Genomic DNA, 19,339 nt, shown 5'->3' on the forward strand with positions numbered 1-19,339 from the left:
GGAAATGACGGCCCCATTGCAAGAGTGCAACTCCCCTCACACAACGTTGCAGATAGCTCTATACTTTTTTCACAAAACACACATTTTGTGTGCATTTCCCTGCCCCCCCCCAAAGACATCTGGGTACTTTTTTCAGCCTAGAATTGCACTGCAACATTTGGAGAAGTGCAAAAACCGGTGGATGGCAGTGTTTCAACCCACATGTTGTTGGTTCAGGTTGGTTTGCAATAGAAACGCACACCAAAGCTACACCCACTAGCGTCACAACCTTGGATTACCCCCCATTGAACTCGGCAGGGCTTACGGCTGAATAGGCAGGCCGAGGATCTCGCTGCTCACTGTAGCAGATCCAGTTTCTGGGCATAACACAGCCTCTCCTAAGGCAAGGGACTGAGGTACAGTGCCTGCTTCTGGCTTACTTGGGAGCAAGTTGCCTTAACCGAAAGCTTCAGGAAGGGCAGAACTGTCCATTTTGGTTTCTCTCGTTTTCCAGCTCTTAAATTCAGTTTCTCCACATTTCCGCATCTGTTTGCAATTAAAAAAAAAAAGGTCCACGTGAAAATTCATCAGCATTTTAGTGCGAATTTCTCTTGAAATATACAATTTGTATGCAGTTTTGTCTAATACTGTATACATATTTTTGCAAAGCAATTTTCTCTAATGCAATTCATGTTTGTATGTCCTTTTCACGAACATATGCATTTTTATACATGCTTTAGTACATGCGTATTGATACAAATTACCCATCTTACCGAACTGGACAACTGCACCGCAGATTATTTTGGTTTGGAAGTTTAATGCTTTCTTTCTACCTTTATGTATACACTTTTCCTGCTTTCTCTTCATAGTAGGGGTGGGGAACCTTGAGCCCTGGGGGCCAAATGTGGCCCTCCCGCCCTCCCAATCTGGCCCTCAGGATTCTCCCCATGCCACGCCCCTCACTGGCTCTGCTTTGTACCCTCCTGGAGTGTTTTTGCCTGGCTGGGACACGTCCTTGAAACTCTGATCATGCCCCTTGTTTGCTTGGATGGAGGATAGAGATGGGTCTGAGAGTGTGGGTAGAAACAAGCCTGCCATACAAAGCAGTGATGGCTGGTGGCTCCCATGTCAGTGGGGCAATGGACTCTGCTCAGGGTTTTAGTTCGAGTTCCTTGAATAAATTATTATTATTATTATTATTAACAACAACAACAATAGAATAGTAGAGTTGGAAGCAGCCTGTAAGGCCATCCAGTCCAACCGCCAATCAATGCAGGAATCCAAATCAAAGCATTCCCGACACATGGCTGTCCAGTTGCCTCTTGAAGGCCTCCAGTGTCGGAGAGCCCACTACCTCTCTAGGTCATTGGTTCCATTGTCGTATGGCTCTAACAGTTAGGAAGTTTTTCCTGATGTTCAGTCGAAATCTGGTTTCCTGCAACTTGAGCCCATTATTCCATGTCCTGCACTCTGGGACGATTGAGAAGAGATCCCGGCCCTCCTCTGTGTGACAACCTTTCATGTACTTGAAGAGGGCTGTAATAAATACCCACCCTTCATCAGAAAGTCCCAGGGCAGGTAACAACAATGTAAAATACAATCTTAAAAACAGTTTGAAACAAATTAAAATCACAACTAGACAGAGTCCTAAAATCTCTCTCTCAAGTGTCAAAAGGCCAGGGTGATAAGCTGCATCTTCAGCATACGAGAAAAGCGGTATAATTTATATCCCACCCTTCCTCCCAGGGCAGCAAACAGCAAACAATAAAACCATAAAAACATCTTAAAAACAAAGGTAAAATTTGCAGTTGTTGCTCCGCCCCCTTTTGCCTCCAATCCCACCCACCATTGGCATGTCCTCTCTCTCCCTGCCCCCACCCCAGAAGATTGCCCGGCAGGAGAATGCAGCCCCTGCGCTGAAAAAAGGTTCCCTGCTCCTGCTCTAAATCATGGTTTACCCTGATGTCTAAATGCAGCCCATGTGTTTGGTAGTGTATCCTCCCGAGATTTCTGCCCCAAAGCCCTGACTGTACTTTTGGGCAAGGGAGATGAGAGGGAAGACTCCTTGAGGGTGTCTGAACTTCTTTTGTAATTGCTGCACGTTGTGAGGTTTGAGCCCAGCTCTAGAGGGAAGGGATCAAGTTGGGGGCTGAGCCAAAGATGGCCAGCCCTGGAACTTGCATTGAATGCATGGCTAGAGCATGCGCAAAGTGTCCTTGTGCCCATGCCATTGAGTACCCTCAGGGAGCCTACATGCATCTGGGTTAGGAAGAGCTTTAAGGGTCTGTCTTGCTTCAAGGAAAGTCTGGCCCCCTCTCTTGGGAAATGTTTTTAATGCAGTTCAAGTGTTTAATGATGTTGTTATTCTTGTTTTTAACGTGAGCCGCTTTGAGTTTTCAACTTGGAAAAAAAAGAGCAACTAGTAAATACAAATAATAAATAAACTAACGTCTCTCGTGCACCCCAAGGTATAATCCTCTCATCAGTATTTTCAGACTCGGCTCATAGCAGGGAACTGCTCAGTTGGCGAGGAGGACGGGAATCGGACCGCCCTGGGCCTTGAACCTGCGCCCCGCTGCAGCGATGACTTTAACTTCAGCAACTGGCTGGCACTTCTGTCTCAGCTGCCTCTGCTGCTGTTCACCCTTCTCAACTCCCTCCTCTACCAATGGTGAGACACCGGGCTTCTTCTTCTTCTTCCTCTTCTTCTTCCTCTTCTTCTTCTTCTTCTTCTTCTTCTTCTTCTTCTTAATAATAATAATAATAATAATAATAATAATAATAAAAAAAAAACTTATATCCTGCCCTTCTTCCCAGAAGGAGCCCGGCACAAAACACTAAAAAGTCTTTAAAAATCTCAAAAACAGCTTAATTTTTTTAAAAATGAAACATCTTAAAAACATATTTTAAAAAATTCTTCAAAAACAGCTTAAAAAGCAATTTCAAAACAGACACAGGCTGGGATAAGGTCTCTACCTAAAAGGCTTGTTGGAAGAGGAAGGTCTTCAGGGGGTGCTGAAAAGATAACAGAGATGGCGCCTGTCTAATATTTAAGGGGAGGGAATTCCAAAGGGCCGGTACCACAGCGCTAAAGGCCCTATGTTGTGCAGAACAGACCTCCCAATGAGATGGTATCTGCAGGAGGCCCTCACCTGCAGAGCGCAGTGATCGACTGGGTATATAAGGGGTAAGACGATCTTTCAGGTATCCTGGTCTCAAGCTGAATAGGGCTTCGTGTACCAAAACAAGAAGCTTGAACTTAGCCCCCTCCCTTAAATTGCAGCGAGGGGATCATGACTGGAAGTGTGGCAAGGGGGAGGAAGTATCTGACCTCCCCCCCACACACACACAGTTCCATCATCCCACTATAAATCCCTGCAGCATGGGGTTGGATCAAGAGGAACTGCCTGCCAGGGTACAGAATGTCATTTTTAATGGCATCGAACTAGGCTCTGCATAAAATAGACCCACTGAAATTAATAGACCTAACTTAGTCATGTTGACTGACTTTTCTATGGGTCCCCTCTGAGTAGGGCTAACACTAGGTGCAACCATTAAGTTTCTAGCGTTTGTAAAATCAAAGATATCAGGCAAAATTTCTATGGACCCCAGAATGCTGTCTGCAGACTTGTTGGCACTACCAGGCTAAAGTGCTCTGTAAGGGATGGGTCATGGCAAAGTCTTGATTTTGATCGTACTTGCCCTTGCAGCCACCCTGTGAGGTAGGCCTGCCGTTGTTTCCATTATACGCAGGGGGAACTGAGGCAGAGAGAGAATGTCTTGCCGTTATTCTTTCAGTGACTATGCGAGAGGGGTGTAATTCGAATTGGGGTCTCTCAGGCCCCAGCCAGCCTCTTGAGCCACTGGATCGCGAGAACAAAGTCTAACCTGGCCAGACTGTAAAAATCCCAAGGTATATAAAGCAGAATTTCAGAACAGAGTCAAGGTGTGACTATTAGTATATAAAGCCCTCAGCAGACTGAGATCAGTTTACTTGACGGATAGCCTTACTCCACATGCGCCCACTTGGATGTGTCGATCTGTGGAACTGGCTGTTTTACAAGTGTGTGGTGAGGCAGTGGAATCCGCTCCGGGTTTCAGTTCGAACTTTCAAGGTGCTGTCCAAGGTGCTTCAGCCTTGGACAGCACTTTGAAAGTTCGGACTAAAACCTGGAGCTGATTCCACTGATGTAGAGCCACCAGCCACCACTGAGTGCCACATAATGTTTGTTCCGCTCTTGCCAGGAATCCAGCCTTCAGTGTGGCAGCACCTGCTCTCTGGAACTCCCTGCACATTGACGTTAGGCAGGCAGCTTCGCTGTATTCTTTTTGGCACCTGCTAAAAACTTTCCTGTTTTGCAAGCCTGCCCAGACGCGTAATTTTATTATGTATAATTGTTTTAAAACTGCTGTTTTTTATTTATGTTTGGATAAATTGTATGTTGACTTGTTAACGTTTGCTTTTTATTGTTTTTTTAATGAAAAAATATTCATATAAAACACGGAGAGGTTTCTGTTGATTAAGTGGTATATAAATCTTATTAAACAGATAATAGTAGAGTCGAGTCAAAGGGATGCCCCTAACAGTCAGTCTCATAAGATGGAGCCACCAATCTTATTGGTTTTTCTTAGTTGCCTGCCCTGTTTATCCCCTAGCTCAGTGGAAGAGCATTTGCCTTTCATGGACAAGGTCCCTGGTTTGACCCCAGCAGCATCTCCAGGAAAAGGGCTGGGACAGAATCGCTGCTTGAGATCCTGGAGAGTCGCTGCTGGTCAGTGTAGACACTTCTGAGTTAGATGGACCAATGACTTGACTCAATATAAGGCAGCTTCCTGTTAAAACCAGCCCTTTATTCAGGACCCTGTGGACTAGAAACTTCCTTTATTTTGAAGGGAAGGGCCATAGCTCAGTGGTAGAGCATCTGCCTTCCACGCTGGAAGGTTCCAAGTTCAATCCCCGGCATCCTTGGGTAGGGCTGGAAGAGATTCTATGCCTGAAACGGTGGAGCGCTGCTGCCAGCCAGTGTGAGTTAGATGGACCAGTGGCCTGACTCAGTATAAAGCGGCTTCCTGTGCTCCTTCCTCCATCCAAGTTGGTTTCCTTCCTTGCCCGCTTCTCTTAGCTGCCCACCCCCATCCGGCTGTATCCAGGCGATGCGCCCTTTTGAGCATTGAACATTCTCTTTTTCCATCCCTGCAAAGCGTTCCAGACAAAGTGCGCGTCCTGGGCAGCCTAGTGGGGATCCTGTTCCTCTTTGTGCTGACAGCTGTCCTGGTCAGGGTGGAGATGTCGCCCCAGAGTTTTTTCTCCATCACCATGGCCAGCGTCTGGTTCATTAACTGTGAGTTTTTGTGGGGGGTGGGGTGGGGGGCTGGCTTTGCCCTGCCAGAGCAATAAGGCCTTTGCCCTCTGCTCCTACCGTCGATATCTGTGGCGTGGGGCACAGCTGCGTTTCACTTTGGAGAAGAGAGCGACTGAGAGGCAGGGTGGAACAGTGGATAGAGTGTCGGCCTACCGTCGGGAAGACACAGGTTCAAATCCACGCTGGGCCATAAAGCTTGTAACCTTTGTCAATTTTTCTCAGAGTAGACCCGTTGAAATTAATCAGCATGACTAACCAAGGCCTATTCATTTCAATGGGTCTATCCTTAGTAGAGCCTACGGCCATACTACCCTGAACATGCCCAATCTCGTCTGTACTCAGAAGCTAAGCAGGGTCTGGCCTGGTTCATACTTGGATGGGAGACTGCCTGGGAATACTGGTTACCATAAGCTTAGATAAGGAAGGCAATGCTAAACCACCTCTGAATACCTCTTAACATGAAAACCCTGTGAATATATCCAAAAAAGATTCATGGGGTCGCCATAAGTTGTAATCGACTTGAAGGCATTTAACAACAACAATCCTTAGTAGACCTTTGTTGGATACTAACCACTGGATGACCTTTGGCCTTAGTTGGATATTAACCAATGAGGTGCGCCTGGTGCCAACACTGTTATCTTTTCAGCAGCAGGTTAAGACTTTCCTCTTCTCCCAGACATTTTAGCATGTGTATTTAAATTGGTTTTTTTTAAAAAAATGTGTTTTTAAATTTGTATATTTGTTTTTAATGTTTTAATTGTAAACCGCCCAGAGAGCTTTGGCTATGGGGCGGTATACGGATGTAATAAATAAGTAAATAACCACTGGATGACCTTTGGCTCGCTCTCAGCCTGGCCAGCCTCATGGGGTTGATGTGAAAATAAAATGGAGGCGGTGGGAGCCATGCATGCCACTCTGAATTCCTGAAACGAAAGGTGGGATAGAAATGTGATTTTAAATTTATTTGTTTATGATGACATTGATATATCACCTTTCCTCCAAGGAGCTCAAGGTGGTGAACAAATATGGTTCTCCTCCCTCTCCATTTTATTCTCACAACAACCCTGTGAGGTGGGCGAGGCTGAGAGACAGTGATTGGCCCCAAGGTCATGGCTGAGTGAGGATTTGAACCTTGATCTCCCATGTCCCAGCGTGGCACTGTTAACCATTACACCACAAAAGCTCTAAAAGGCTGAAGGAGGATGTGATAGCACTCTTCAAATACCTGACAGGCTGTCACACTGAGGACAACAAAGTCTTGTCCTCTGCTCCTGCCCCACAGGGCAGGACTAGGTCTGAGGGGCTTAAATGACAGAAGGGGAGATTTTGCTCAAGCACTGGGAGACTCAACGTCTTGGTGGCAAGAGGAGTTTGATGATGGGACAGTGACTGAAGGCAGGTGTGGGGAACCTGTGGCCCTCCAGATGTTGCTGAACTACAACTCCCATCAGCCCCAGCCCCTGCAAACAGGGAAGATGGGAACTGTAGTTCAGCAATGTCTGGAGGCGGTGGCTGCTGGCGGCTCCGTGTCAGTGGGGCAGTGGAATCCACTCCAGGTTTCAGTCTGAACTTTCAAGGAGCTGCCCAAGGTGCTGAACCCCCCAAAATAAGTTCAGCACCGTGGGCAGCTCCTTGAAAGTTCAGACTAAAACCCAGAGTGGATTCCACTGCCCAACTGACATGGAGCCCCCAGCCGCCACAGTTGTCGTTACTATCATCATCATCATCTGCTAATCCCTCAGACTCGCTCCTTGCCTTTTGCTAATGATAACAGTCCTGCTGTCCATTGCTCTTGTAAACAACTTAAAAATACAATATTAAAAACAGTTTAAAACAAATCACAGTCACAAGAACAGGGTGGCTCTGATATATAGATGATAGACAGATGGATATCTCAAGTGTCAAAGGCCAGGGTAAAGAAATGTGTCTTGAGCATGTGACACAAACTGTACAATGAAGGGGCCAAGCCAACCTCTGTGGGGAGGGAATTCTGCCACTTCCTCTAGTTGAGGAGACAGGTCGCCCATGAGGGAATGTGGCCCTTGATGGGCGAGGGGAGGGTAGCCCACCCAGCCGCGGTCTAAGGCTTGCTCCCAGGCCATGTGAGCTTTTAAAGATGAGCATGCCAGTGAGCATGTTTGCAGCCCATGCTCTAACTGCCTCCACCTTCCTCCTCTCCTCTCGACAGCCTTCTGCGCTGTCCTGCAAGGCAGCCTCTTTGGGCAGCTGGGATCTTTTCCGCAGAGCTACAGCACCGTCTTCCTGAGCGGCCAAGGAATGGCCGGGACGTTTGCAGCCATCGCCATGTTGCTCTCCATGGCCAGTGAGTATCATGAGCCCGTTGCCTACTCATTCCTGCTAAAAGCACGCAGTCACCTGTGGGCCCTGTGTGAGGTTCCACCTCCCCGTTTCTCCTTGGGCCTCTCACTTCCTCATCTCTCTTGCCTCACCTCTCCCTTCATTCAGGGCTTTGCCTCTGAGGTGCACTAACATATAAACTGTTATTTTTGAATGCAATCTGCATTAGAGTAAAAACAAAGCAACGCTCTGCAGTTTTCTGTGTGCTGCAGTGCCCCGGCCTCTGAATTCCCTGTCCCCAAGCTGCTAATTCTTCAGTCTCTCTCCTTGCCTTTTGTTCCTGCTTCCTGATAACACCCCCCACATTCCTTGCCCCTCCTGTGTGAGGGGTCCCCCTCCCTGCAGCTATACTAATTTATCACTTCTCCTGCCAAAATTGCTCCTGCTTGTCTACGTCCTGTTGGAGGTGTCTTCACCCTGAACGGTTGGAATATTTGCGAACATTCCGTGGTGTCACATAAGCTTGGCCAGAGGCTGAGAGAGGCTCGGAGGTGATAAGGCAGTGTTTAAGTCATTTTTTAAAAAATAATAAGGTATGTAATGGGGAAAATCAGCACGTTCTAGCACTTACTGTCACCCCACACACCACCATGGGTTGTGTCTAAGCCCCGGGAACTTTCGCCTCATAGTGTGGGGGAAAGTGTGCCCTCTGTACACTGTGCATCCCATCTTGTCTCCTTTGGCTTTTCAGGTGGCGTGGATGCGCAGACATCTGCTTTGAGCTACTTTGTCACTCCCTGCATTGGAACCCTGATCTCGATCATCTGCTATATCTTGCTGCCCCACAAGGTGAGCGGAAGCCCTCTTTCCCCCCACCCTCCTCTTGCCCCACCCTCTTCACCCTGGTTTTATGGGGGAGAGCCTTCCACTGGGTTGGACTTGATGGCCTTATAGGCCCCTTCCAACTCTACTATTCTATGATTCTATGGGTTTGAGGGAAGGAAGAAATTAGTGGGCCCTAGTCTAATCCCCTTTAAATATGTTTAACTGATTTTAGATTTGTGGATGCCTACTTACATGTTCCTTGCACTGAATTATTGGATTTTATTGTGTATATTTATATTCCTCTGTTGTACACCGCCCAGAGAGCGATGCTAGTTGGGCGGTATAGAAATTCAACAAATAAATAAATAAATAAAAGCTATCTAGTCCAGGGTTCCCGAACTGTGGCCTGCGAGCTCCATTCAGGTGGTCTCTGGCCTGTCTGTGGATCTGTGGTTGAAGAGAGGCATCAGCACTGGCAGTGGGGGAGAATATCCGCTAAATCGGACTTAGTACTGGATTTTGACTGAATCCAACAGTCTGTTACCTTTGCGTACTGATTTATTGCGGTGGGTTGTGGCTGTAATTGGCACTGATTTCTTGCAGTGGGTCACAGCTGTGATCAGCATGGATGTTTTGCAGTGGGCCGCGGCTGTAACCGGCATGGATTTTTGTTTTGATTCCCTTCCCCCCCGATTTTACGTAATTATCTTCATAATTCCCTCTAAATTGATGTGTTCGTAACAGTGTGTTGGTGTAATAAATTGGAAAAACTAAACCGCGTGGAACACCATGATCATTTACATAAGCATTTACGTTAAAATGTCTGGATTTTTTTTTCACAGCAACAACAAAAACAAGACAGTGGATTGAATCGGCCAGTGCAAAAAAAGGGTGGATCAAGTGCAAAAAAAGGGCGGATTGGGATTGAATGACGGACTATCGGAATACGAGTGGATCGGAGCTAGATAGCGAACCCCATCCCTCGCATTAAATATTGATTTTTAATTGCATTTTTATTGCTTCTTGGTTGCCTGTGGAATTCAAATTGAAATGCAATAAAAATACAAAACATAAGAAAAGTAAAAGAAGCCATAAAAATAGAATTAAAAACCATACAAAGCACGGCACAGTTTTCAAGTGGTCCATGGGAAAAAAGTTTGGCAGCCATTGATCTAGGCTAAAGGCATGCAGATAATTCAGCTCTCCCTCCCGCATACGCCTGTCCTTTTTATCGCCCACTTGTACGGCAAAGGAGTCGCTCTCTGGGCGTTTTCAAACTGCCACTCTTTCAGGGGTGGGATGCAATCGCATATTCTGACTTAATCCAAGTTGCACAGTCAGTTTGGAACTCTTGCGCAACAAACTCCCTCTCCCCCCGCCCCCTTGCCAAAAGTAGGATTTTTGTCATTAAGGAGAAGGTACTGTCTGTCCTGAATCTATCCTGGATGCATCTGGCTTGATGGGTCCCGGAGACTGTGTGGGGCTTAACATCAGAAGAACCTGGCTGCTAGATCAGGCCAGTGGCCCATCTAGTCCAGTTTCCATGTCTCACAGTGGCCGGCCAGATGCCTCCATGGGAAGCCTGCAAGCAGGACCGGAGCAGAACAGGAACTCTCCCCACCTGTGATCTGCAGCAAGTGGGATTTGGAGACACACTGTCTCTGACAGGGGAGGGAGAACCTAGTCACCGTGGCTAGCAGGGTTTGCAGAGTTTGCTTCCAGAGAACCGGTTTATTGCGCATTTGTTTTGATTTGTGTGTGGGGAGGCTAGACAGCATTGTAATCCCGTTGTAATTTCCCGTGCATTCTTCACACAGCTTATACTGTGGGATTTGCTCCTCCAAGCGATGGCCACCAGCTTGGATGGCTGTGAAAGAGGGTCAGACAAATTCATTGATAAGGCTATGTTCCACTGTCCGAGGCAGTGTGCTGCTAAATACCAGTTGCTGGAAACTGCAGGAGGGGAAAGATGTTCTTGCACTCAGGTCCTGCTTGTTGGTTTCTCATTGGGGGCATCTAACTGGCCTCTGTGAGGACAGGATGTTGGACTAGCTGGGCCATTGGCCTGATCCGGCTGCCGGACTCTTCATTGGTTCCTATGCATGACGGAGGGTACTTGCCTTCACGCCCTGCCTGTGGGCTTCTTAGAGCCCACAGAGGAGGACCAGGATCTCTTCTCGATCGTCCCAGAGTGCAGGACACGGAATAATGGGCTCAAGTTGCAGGAAGACAGATTTCGACTGGACATCAGGAAAAACTTCCTAACTGTTAGAGCCATATGACAATGGAACCAATGACCTAGGGAAGTGGTGGGTTCTTCAACACTGAAGGCTTTCAAGAGGCAGCTGGACAGCGACCTGTCAGGGATGCTTGAATTTGGATTCCTGCATTGAGCAGGGGGTTGGACTGGATGGCCTTACGGGCCCCTTCCAACTCTACTATTCTATGATCTGATTGGCCACTCTGAGAACAAGATGCTAGACTAGATGGGCTACTGGGCTCTTTTGATGTTCTTAATCTTATCACCCAACCGTGTAGGGGTTAGGGAGATCAGATAACCCCCCCTACCAACTGCAATCTTGGCTCCCTTCTTTCTCTACAGGAGTTTGCCTGTCACTACCTGGACAAGAGAACCCAGGAAGAACCAGGCTGCGAGCTGGAGACCAAGGCTGGACTTCTCTCCCCTGGTAAGCAGGCTCAAAGGAAAGAGGGAGCCGGGTCAGCCGGACTGCCCTGTTGAGAGGCCTCTCAAATGTTGCCTTGGAGCCAATTCACACATTTAAACAGTAGTGTAGTGGCAAATCCAGTGGTGCAGGGTCCCTTCATGATAGTCACAGCCACGCCCATCCCTTTTTTTGCTGCTGGGTTGAGAATAAGATCCTTGTTAATGCCTTCTCCCACAACAACAGACGTCCCTAGGAGCCGATAAGCCCCAAAGAGGAGAGTGTTAGCTACTGAAAAGAGTCTTCTCATTGGCTGACTCACCTCCTTTTGCTCTGATTGGCTCCAATCAGCAGGAAAGGACAAGGAAGCATGTTAGAGGACTCTTCTCAGTGGCTAATGCACTCCCCTTTCATGCTGATTGTCTCATAGGATGCTGGAGACATGGGGACCCTGCTCCCCAAAATAAGGAGTCTAAGACCCCCCAGAGACCCTGGACAACTACACCACTGCATTTAATAAAGGAGGGCAGGGTCAGGGAACCTGGTGCCCTCCAGATGCTGCTCGACCGCAACTCCTGTCAGCCCCAGCCAGCATGGCCAATGTTTATGGATGATAAACTAGTCCTGCAACATCTGGAGGGCCACAGGTGAGCCATCCCAGGCATGTGTTTGTCAGCCTGATTGGCATCTAGGCCAGTGCTTCCCAAACTTTTCCCCCCAATGGGCCATTTGAAAATTGCTGAGGTTACTTGGTGGGACCTCTTCATGATTTTTATCATTGCTGTGTGGTTTATTTAATTATATGTTTGTTGCTTTTTTTTATTTCTTATATTTTATTGTATTCCGTAGAATTCAAATTTTAATCCAATGTAAGAAAGAAAAGAAGCCATTAAAATGCAATTGTAAATCAATATGGATAATTAATATGATGGATGTGGCGTCTTCAGCCACAAACCCACACACATGCCACGGACCACCTGGATGAAGCTCTAGTGGTCCATGGGTCATGGTTTGGGAACCCTTTATCTAGACAAATTACAAGTTTTTTTAAAAAAACAACTCTAGGTTCAAACGATATTATTATTATTATTAGGTTGTATTTAATGTTAGTCCCATTCAGAGTAGACCCATTGAAATTGATGGATGTAACTAACTTAAGACCATTAATTTTATTAGGTCTGTTGTGAATATAATTTAGTTAGATACTAAAATTACTTACAGTTGTTGTTTAGTAATAATTAAATGCATATGGCTGCTCATCAATACAGTTCTCAAGGTGACTTATTAAACAAAGAAACAAACATCATTCAGCAACTAGAAAAACAAAATGCCATATTTAAAGCAACAGAAATGATTAAAAATAGCAGCATAAAGCTTTCCCCTAGCAGAGACAGAATGAAAAAAATCTGCAACTCTGCTTAAAGGCACACTAAAAGAGTTTTTAAATAAAAACAACTGATACACTGGCCGACATAAATGCCTTTCACGGCGAGACCATCTTACCCAACGGGATCTGGAAGCTTGGAGGGCACAGTGGGATGAAGAAAATAGATTTGGGTGGGGCGAACAAGGCAAAGAGGTCAGAAGTGGATGAGGCAGGTGGGCTTCTGGAATTATTTTTAAATTTTTATTTATTATTTATTTCTTTGATTTGTTACTTGATTTATATCCCGCCTTTCCTCCCAGCAAGAGCCCATTATTATAAAGGTGGTCAGGCATAGATAACAGCTGAGTGGCTAGTCCAGGCGCAGAAAACTTTTGGCCCTCCCGGTGTTGCTGAACTACAACTCCCCATCAGCCTCAGCAAGGATGGCCAATGGCCAGGGACGATGGGAATTATAGTTCAGCAACATCTGGAGCGCCAACGGTTCCCTGTGGGAAGCCCATAAGCAGTATCTCGTGCATCAAGCTCTTGGGCAGACGGGAGAGGTGAGGGAGAGAGATCTCTCTATCAGCGGCAGCTGGGGGCTCCATGTCAGTGGGGCAGTAGAATCCGCTCTGGGTTTTAGTCCGAACTTTCAAGGAGCTGTCCAAGATGCTTCAGCGTGGAACCACCAGCTGCCATGGCTCTGTATGTAGAGGGAGGGTAGCAGGCTGTTAGAGCCTGCAAGGTTACTCGACTTTGGCCATGTGCTGATTCGCTCGCTTTCCTGTTCCGTCTCCAGAGGGTGGTGTCACCGTTGTGCCAGACAGTTCCCAAGGAGAATCGCTGGGCTTGAGTAATGGAAGTATCCTAGCCTTGGAGCAGGAAGACTCAAAGTGTCCCCTGGAGACGATGAATGGGAACAGAGGGGCAGGTCTGCCTCCAACAAAACCGTCAGTCCTAGGCGTCCTCAGGAAGGTAGGAACTGTAACTGTAGTCTTGGGGTAAACTACATGGGAAGAATGCACTTGGAAGCGGTAGTTCAGTGGTAGTGAATGCCCCAGTCTTCGGCACCTTCGATGAAAAATGATTCAGATAGCACAAGGAAAGGGAACTGACTCTGGCTGGCAGGCCAGATCCTTACATCCTTCCCCCACCCCCTGCAAGCCAACTTTGACAGGAGGGTGGGGCCAGCCACCTGCCAATCACTTGACTTCACAGTGACGCCCGGTGACCTGTTTTTTCTTTGCCCGCACACTTTGAAATCAGACTGCGCGGGCAAAGGCGCTGTGCTTTGCAGGCAAGTGTCTGATGGTCAGCTGATCGGCGTCAGGGCCTGCAAACCCCTGTAGTTTGTGAAGGGTGTTGAGAGCTGTTAGGAAACCATTCCTTTCCCTCACAGAGCGACAATTCCCAGACTTCCTTGGGGAGAGGGATTGATTGTTTAAACCGCTTTGGGGATTGTAGCTCTGTGAGGGGGAATGGGGACCTCCTAACAACTCTCGGCACCCACAATAAACTAAGTTACGGTTTTTAAAAGTGGTATAAGAGTACTTTCGATGCACAGAGCAGATGGGGCCGGAACCTGTTCCAACGTAGGTTTATTTCAGCAGTTTCTGATTTTCTGCTTCCTGGGCCTGGTCTCGAGGAGTCCCTGGACCCACCGCTTGTGTGAAATGGGGAGGAGGGGTGTAACAGAAGAAGGAGGGGCGGAGTGCCAAGGGTGATGGTTTTGCTAGTGGTGAGCTCTCACTCTCTCCCGCTTGCTTCTTCTGCCTTCCCGCCACAGATCTGGCAGCTGGCCTTGTGCATCGTCCTGGTCTTCTCCGTCACCCTGTCCGTGTTTCCTGCCATCACGGCCAGTGTCGTCAGCACCTCTGGGAACGACACCTGGAGTGAGTGATGGGGGAGGGATCCGAGAGGGGAGGGCTGGCCCTTGTGTGCTAGAGGTGGCTCGAGACTAGAACCCCGCAGAAAGGTCCTCACTCGGTGATAGAGCACCTGCCTTGCCTGCGGAAGGTCTCGGGGTTCAATCTGCAGCATCTCCAGCTAGCTCTGGGAGTGTCCCCTGCCTGGAGAGCCGCTGACAGCCAGGGCAGATGACGCTAAGCTGATGGACATAAAAGCCTGCTGGATCAGGCCAGTGGCCCGGCTAGTCCAGCATCCTGTTCTCGCAGTGGCCAACCAGGTGCCCACAAGCAGGACCTCTACGTGCAAGAGCACCCTTCCCTCTTGCAGCTTCCAGCAACTGGCATTCAGAAGCATACTGCTTCTAGCCACGGGGTCAGAGGATAGCCATTTTGGCTAATGATAGCCGTATCCTCCACGAATTTGTCTCATCCTCTTCTAAAGCCATCCAAGTTGGTGGCCATCCCTGCCTCCTGTGGGAGGCAGCTCCACAGTTTAATTAAGCACTGTGTAAAGAAGGGCTTCCTTTTTTTCTGTCCTGAGTCCTCCAACAAATTGTCTGAGACAGGTCAGCAGTTTTTGTTCTATGAACTGGGGCATTGCTAACTGGGGAAGGGCCGTAGCTTGGTGGCAGAGCACCTGCTTTGCATGCAGAAGGTCCCAGGTTCAATCCCTGGCGGGATCTCTAGGTAGGGCTGGGTGAGACCCCTGCCTAAGACCTTGGAGAGCTGCTGCCAGTCAGAGGAGACAGCACTGAGCTAAATGGACCAACAGTCTGACTCTGTGTCAGGCAGTTTCCTGTCTTCCTGGCACCTGCTTTGCACAGAGAAGGTCCCACTTTCAGTCCCTGGCATCTCCGGTTGCAATGATCAGGGAACAGGAGATGGGGAAGACCTGTCTTTGCTGAGATCCTGGACAGCTGCTGCCAGTCAGACTAGACAATACTGGGCTAGGTGGGCAAAACGTCATCTGACCTGGCATAACGCAGCTTCCTAATCCTACCTCTGCAAAGGAAGTGAGCAGTGGGGGGGGGGATGAGGGATTAGAATAATAGAATAGTAGAGTTGGAAGGGGCCTATAAGGCCATCAAGTCCAACCCCCTGCTTAATGCAGGAATCCAACTTACAGCATACTCTTGAAGGCCTTCAATGTTGGAGAGCCCACCACCTCCCTAGGTCATTGGTTCCATTGTTGTACCGTTCTAATAGTTAGGAAGGTTTTCCTGATGTTCAGTTGAAATCTGGCTTCCTGTAACTTGAGCACATTCTTCTGTGTCCTGCACTCTGGGACGATCGAGAAGAGATCCTGGCCCTCCTCTGTGTGGCAACCTTTCAAGTACTTGAAGAGGGCTGTCATATCCCCCTCAGTCTTCTCTTCTCCAGGCTAAACATGCCCAGTTCTTTCAGTCTGTCCTCATAGGGCTTTGTTTCTAGTCCCCTGATCATCTTTATTGCCCCCCTCTGAACTTGTTCTAGTTTGTCTGCATCCTTCTTGAAGTGCAGAGACCTGAACTGGATGCAGTATTCAAGATGAGGCCTAACCAGTGCTGAATAGAGGGGGATAGAGTGTGTGACTTTACTCCAAGGGTGGTGAACATGCAAGCCGTGGGTCAGATCAGGCCTGCCAAGCCATTTAAACAAGGATTGGACATATTCATGGAGGATATCAGTGACCACTAGGCATGATGGCTATGTTCTCCCTCCCCTGTTGGAGGCAGTATGCCTCTGAATGCCAGTTGCTGGGAATTACAAGTGGGAACAGGAGCGTAACAGCACTCTCGGAATTATAATTCTGTGAGGGGAATGAGGGGTCTCCTAACAACTCCCAGCACCCTTAAGAAACTACAGTTCCCAGGATCCTTTGGGGGGGCTGACTCTTTAAAGTTGTATGATGATGCTTTAAAGGTATAGTGCAGATGGGGCCTTATATAAGGCATTGTTCTTTCTCTTAATTGTGGTGATGTATAGGAGAGGTATGATCCTGTGCTGACTGCGGAAAACTTAGTGGCAATAGTGTAGTAGCAAATTCAGAAGTGCAGGGTCTCTTCTTGTTAATCACAGGCATGCCCCCTCCCCCCCTTTTTTGCTGCATTGTTGAGAATGAGATCCTTGTTAATGCCTTCTCCCGCAACAGATGTCCCCAGGAGCCAGTGAACATGAAAGAGAAGAGTGTTAGCTACTGAGAAGAGTCTTCTCGAGTGTTAACTTACCTCCTTTCACTCTGATTGGCTCCAATCAGCAGGAAAGGACAAGGAAGCATGTTCGAAGACTCTTCTCTGTGGCTCCCTTTTCATGCGGATTGGCTTGTGGAATGCTGGAGACGTAGGGACCCTGCTCCCAAAAAAGTAAGGGGTCTAAGACACACACCCCTCTGAGACCCAGGATGATTACACCCTTGGTTAGCAGTGGGAGGTAAAAAAGGTTGCTAGGGCAAGGCTGAATAAAGTGAGACCTGACTACTAAATGGTGCATGAAACCCTTATCTTTCATCTGCAACTGTTTGCTACAAGAATTATCATTTTCTAGCAACATCTGCCATTTTTTTTTAAGGCTAGGGAACAACCATTTCATTCCCTCTCCCCTTTCACAATGGAAGCATTTGCTAAGGCCTCCTGCTGTGATCTTCTTCCAGGAGAATCGTAGTCTCAAGAAAGGCGCTGCATCTTCTGAGGCACCAGAGTCTCCAGCCCGGGTTTGGTTTGAAGCTGAACCTATTAAGAGCCGCGGCTTCATTTCATCTTATTTATTTAGTAAGGTTTAGATCCTGCTGAATCAACTAAAACCTTTAATAAGAGCCATTCGTAATAAACATAGCGATAAAACCAAACTTTAAAAAACAAGTAGCTGTGAAGTGTATCAAAATATAAGGAAACTCTGCAGTTTTGAAGTTTTGTGTACCCTTCCTCTGGGTCTTTCCCCTCCGCCTCAGGCAAATTCTTCACTCCAGTCTGCTGCTTCCTTTTGTTCAATGTCATGGACTGGCTGGGCCGTAGCGCTACCTCCTATTTCCTCTGGGTAAGTGATGGTGATGACCAGTAATGGTGGGTGCAGTGGGATCAGTCCTACGCTGTCCAAAGCAGCGTGACCGTTTCTCCTGGGCAGATTCCAGAGGGGTAATGGTGTTAGCCTCTCCTAACAAGAGCAGATGAGGCCAGTTTTATTGTAACATAACATTTCGTGCGTCAGGGCCCACTTTTGGAGCTCCAGGAAGTCTTCTCTCTCACTTGGCAAATGATAGAGCAGGGGTGGGGTGGAGGCACACGCAGCCCCCCCAAACCTATCTGGCCCTTGGGATTCTCCCTAGGCCACATGCCCTTTCCAGCCACACCCCTTGAGGCCAGGCCACACCCCTCACTGGCTGTTCTTTGCACTCTCCTTGAATGCTTTTGTCTGTCTGGGAAGTGTCCTCGAACTCTGACAATGCTTTTGCTTCCTTGGGATGGGAGGTATTTTGTGTAGAAACTAGCCTACTGTACCACAATAAAATTCACATTCATTGCTCTGCTCGCTTTTGTCTCTGGCCCCACCCACCACCAGCATGTGGCCCCTGGGAGGTTGACCAGAAGGGAATGTGGCGCTCAGCCTGAAAAAGCTTTTGTGCCCCTGTTTCTATGGGAGCCTGCTCGAATCCTAAGATCTTCCACTGAGGATCTTCCGGTGCCCAGTCCTTGTGAAGACAGGTGGCTTTTATTTATTTAGATGTTTATTAGGCAATGAGTAATAAAACAAAGGATGCTTTTTTTTTTTTTTGGCTCTTCCCAGCCGGAGAAGCACCTACGGCTCCTCCCTGCCGTGGTGGGGCTCCGCCTCCTGCTCATCCCGCTCCTGCTGTTCTGCAGCGTCCCCCAGCGTGCATTCCTGCCTATGCTGTTCCGCCAGGATCCCTGGTTCGTCCTCTTCATGGTCGTCTTCTCGCTCTCCAACGGCTACTTCGTCTCCCTCACCATGTGCCTGGCCCCAAAGTGAGTGCGCGTTGAGCCACATCCTCCTCCTGAAGCGCACAAAAGCCACATGATGAATGAGAGTGTCCGCACTAGCAAATTACCCCTATTGTTATAATTATTTTAATGAGGTACGGGCATCCCAGTGGCTAACCCTGGTTGACACTGGCCAGCAGCAGCTGTCCGGGGTTTCCGGTAGGGGTCTTTCCCAGCTGGGGATTGAATCTCAGACCTTCTGCCTGCAAAGTAGATGTTCTGCCGCTGAACTGTGGCCCTTCCCTTAAGGCAAAGGTGCACAGGAACCTTCCTTATATTGAACCAGACCATTGGTTCATTTAGCTTAGCGTCATCTACCCTGATTAGCAGTGGCTGTCTAGAGGGGGGTATTTCTCCGGCCTATTTCGAGATGCTGGCGATTGAAGCTGGGACTTTCTGCATGCAAAGGCAGATGCTGTACTGCCCCTGAGCCATGACGCTCTCCAGGCCTGAGTCTCTTCCAGCTTCACCTGGAGATGCCCTTGGGGACTGAATCTGGGAACTTCTGCATGCAAAGCATGCAAGGCTATGGCCCTTCCACAAAAGGGATAAAGAGGGAGTTGCCCCAAATACTAGCTGTTAATAGTGGATCCTCAAATTATTGCTATTACTGTTGTTATTATTATTATCATTGCTCCTCTTTGGCCACATGCACACTGAAATCTGAGGTTAAAAGAGCAGCATGAGGCTGTTTGGGAAAGGGGTTTCAAACGGTCCTGCGCTGCTCTTGGAACCTCCAGTTTTCAGAGGTTCAAAGAGCAGCACTGGGAGGGAGAAGTGGCTGTTGAGCAAAGCGCGCTCCTACCGCCTTTCAGCTGACGGGCAGGTGGAAGTGCACCTTCCTCCAGCAAAGGAAGAATCGGGAGCTCACGTTAAGCTCCGCCCCACACCTGATGTCATGTGTGTGTCAGGGGAGTAGGGGTGGCTACCCTGAAGCCGGATTTGGCCTGGAGGCCAGAGGTTC

The 19,339-nt window shown here is 48.2% G+C and overlaps 1 protein-coding gene across 4 annotated transcripts in view; it reads left to right on the forward strand.

The window, feature by feature from the left end:
• SLC29A2 (solute carrier family 29 member 2) overlaps positions 1-19,339 on the forward strand; it is a 32,945-nt gene that overhangs the window by 11,832 nt on the left and 1,774 nt on the right. For all 4 annotated transcript variants that reach the window (XM_061605610.1, XM_061605608.1, XM_061605609.1 and 1 more), the window contains exons 4-12: positions 2,466-2,650; positions 5,182-5,321; positions 7,531-7,665; positions 8,392-8,489; positions 11,068-11,152; positions 13,294-13,469; positions 14,281-14,386; positions 17,328-17,413; positions 18,161-18,360. In XM_061605610.1, the coding sequence (XP_061461594.1) occupies positions 2,466-2,650; positions 5,182-5,321; positions 7,531-7,665; positions 8,392-8,489; positions 11,068-11,152; positions 13,294-13,469; positions 14,281-14,386; positions 17,328-17,413; positions 18,161-18,360 (1,211 nt within the window). The remainder of the gene's footprint in view (positions 1-2,465; positions 2,651-5,181; positions 5,322-7,530; positions 7,666-8,391; positions 8,490-11,067; positions 11,153-13,293; positions 13,470-14,280; positions 14,387-17,327; positions 17,414-18,160; positions 18,361-19,339) is intronic.

Source organism: Rhineura floridana, chromosome 22, assembly GCF_030035675.1.
Source record: "Rhineura floridana isolate rRhiFlo1 chromosome 22, rRhiFlo1.hap2, whole genome shotgun sequence".
Taxonomy (NCBI): Eukaryota; Metazoa; Chordata; class Lepidosauria; order Squamata; family Rhineuridae; genus Rhineura; species Rhineura floridana.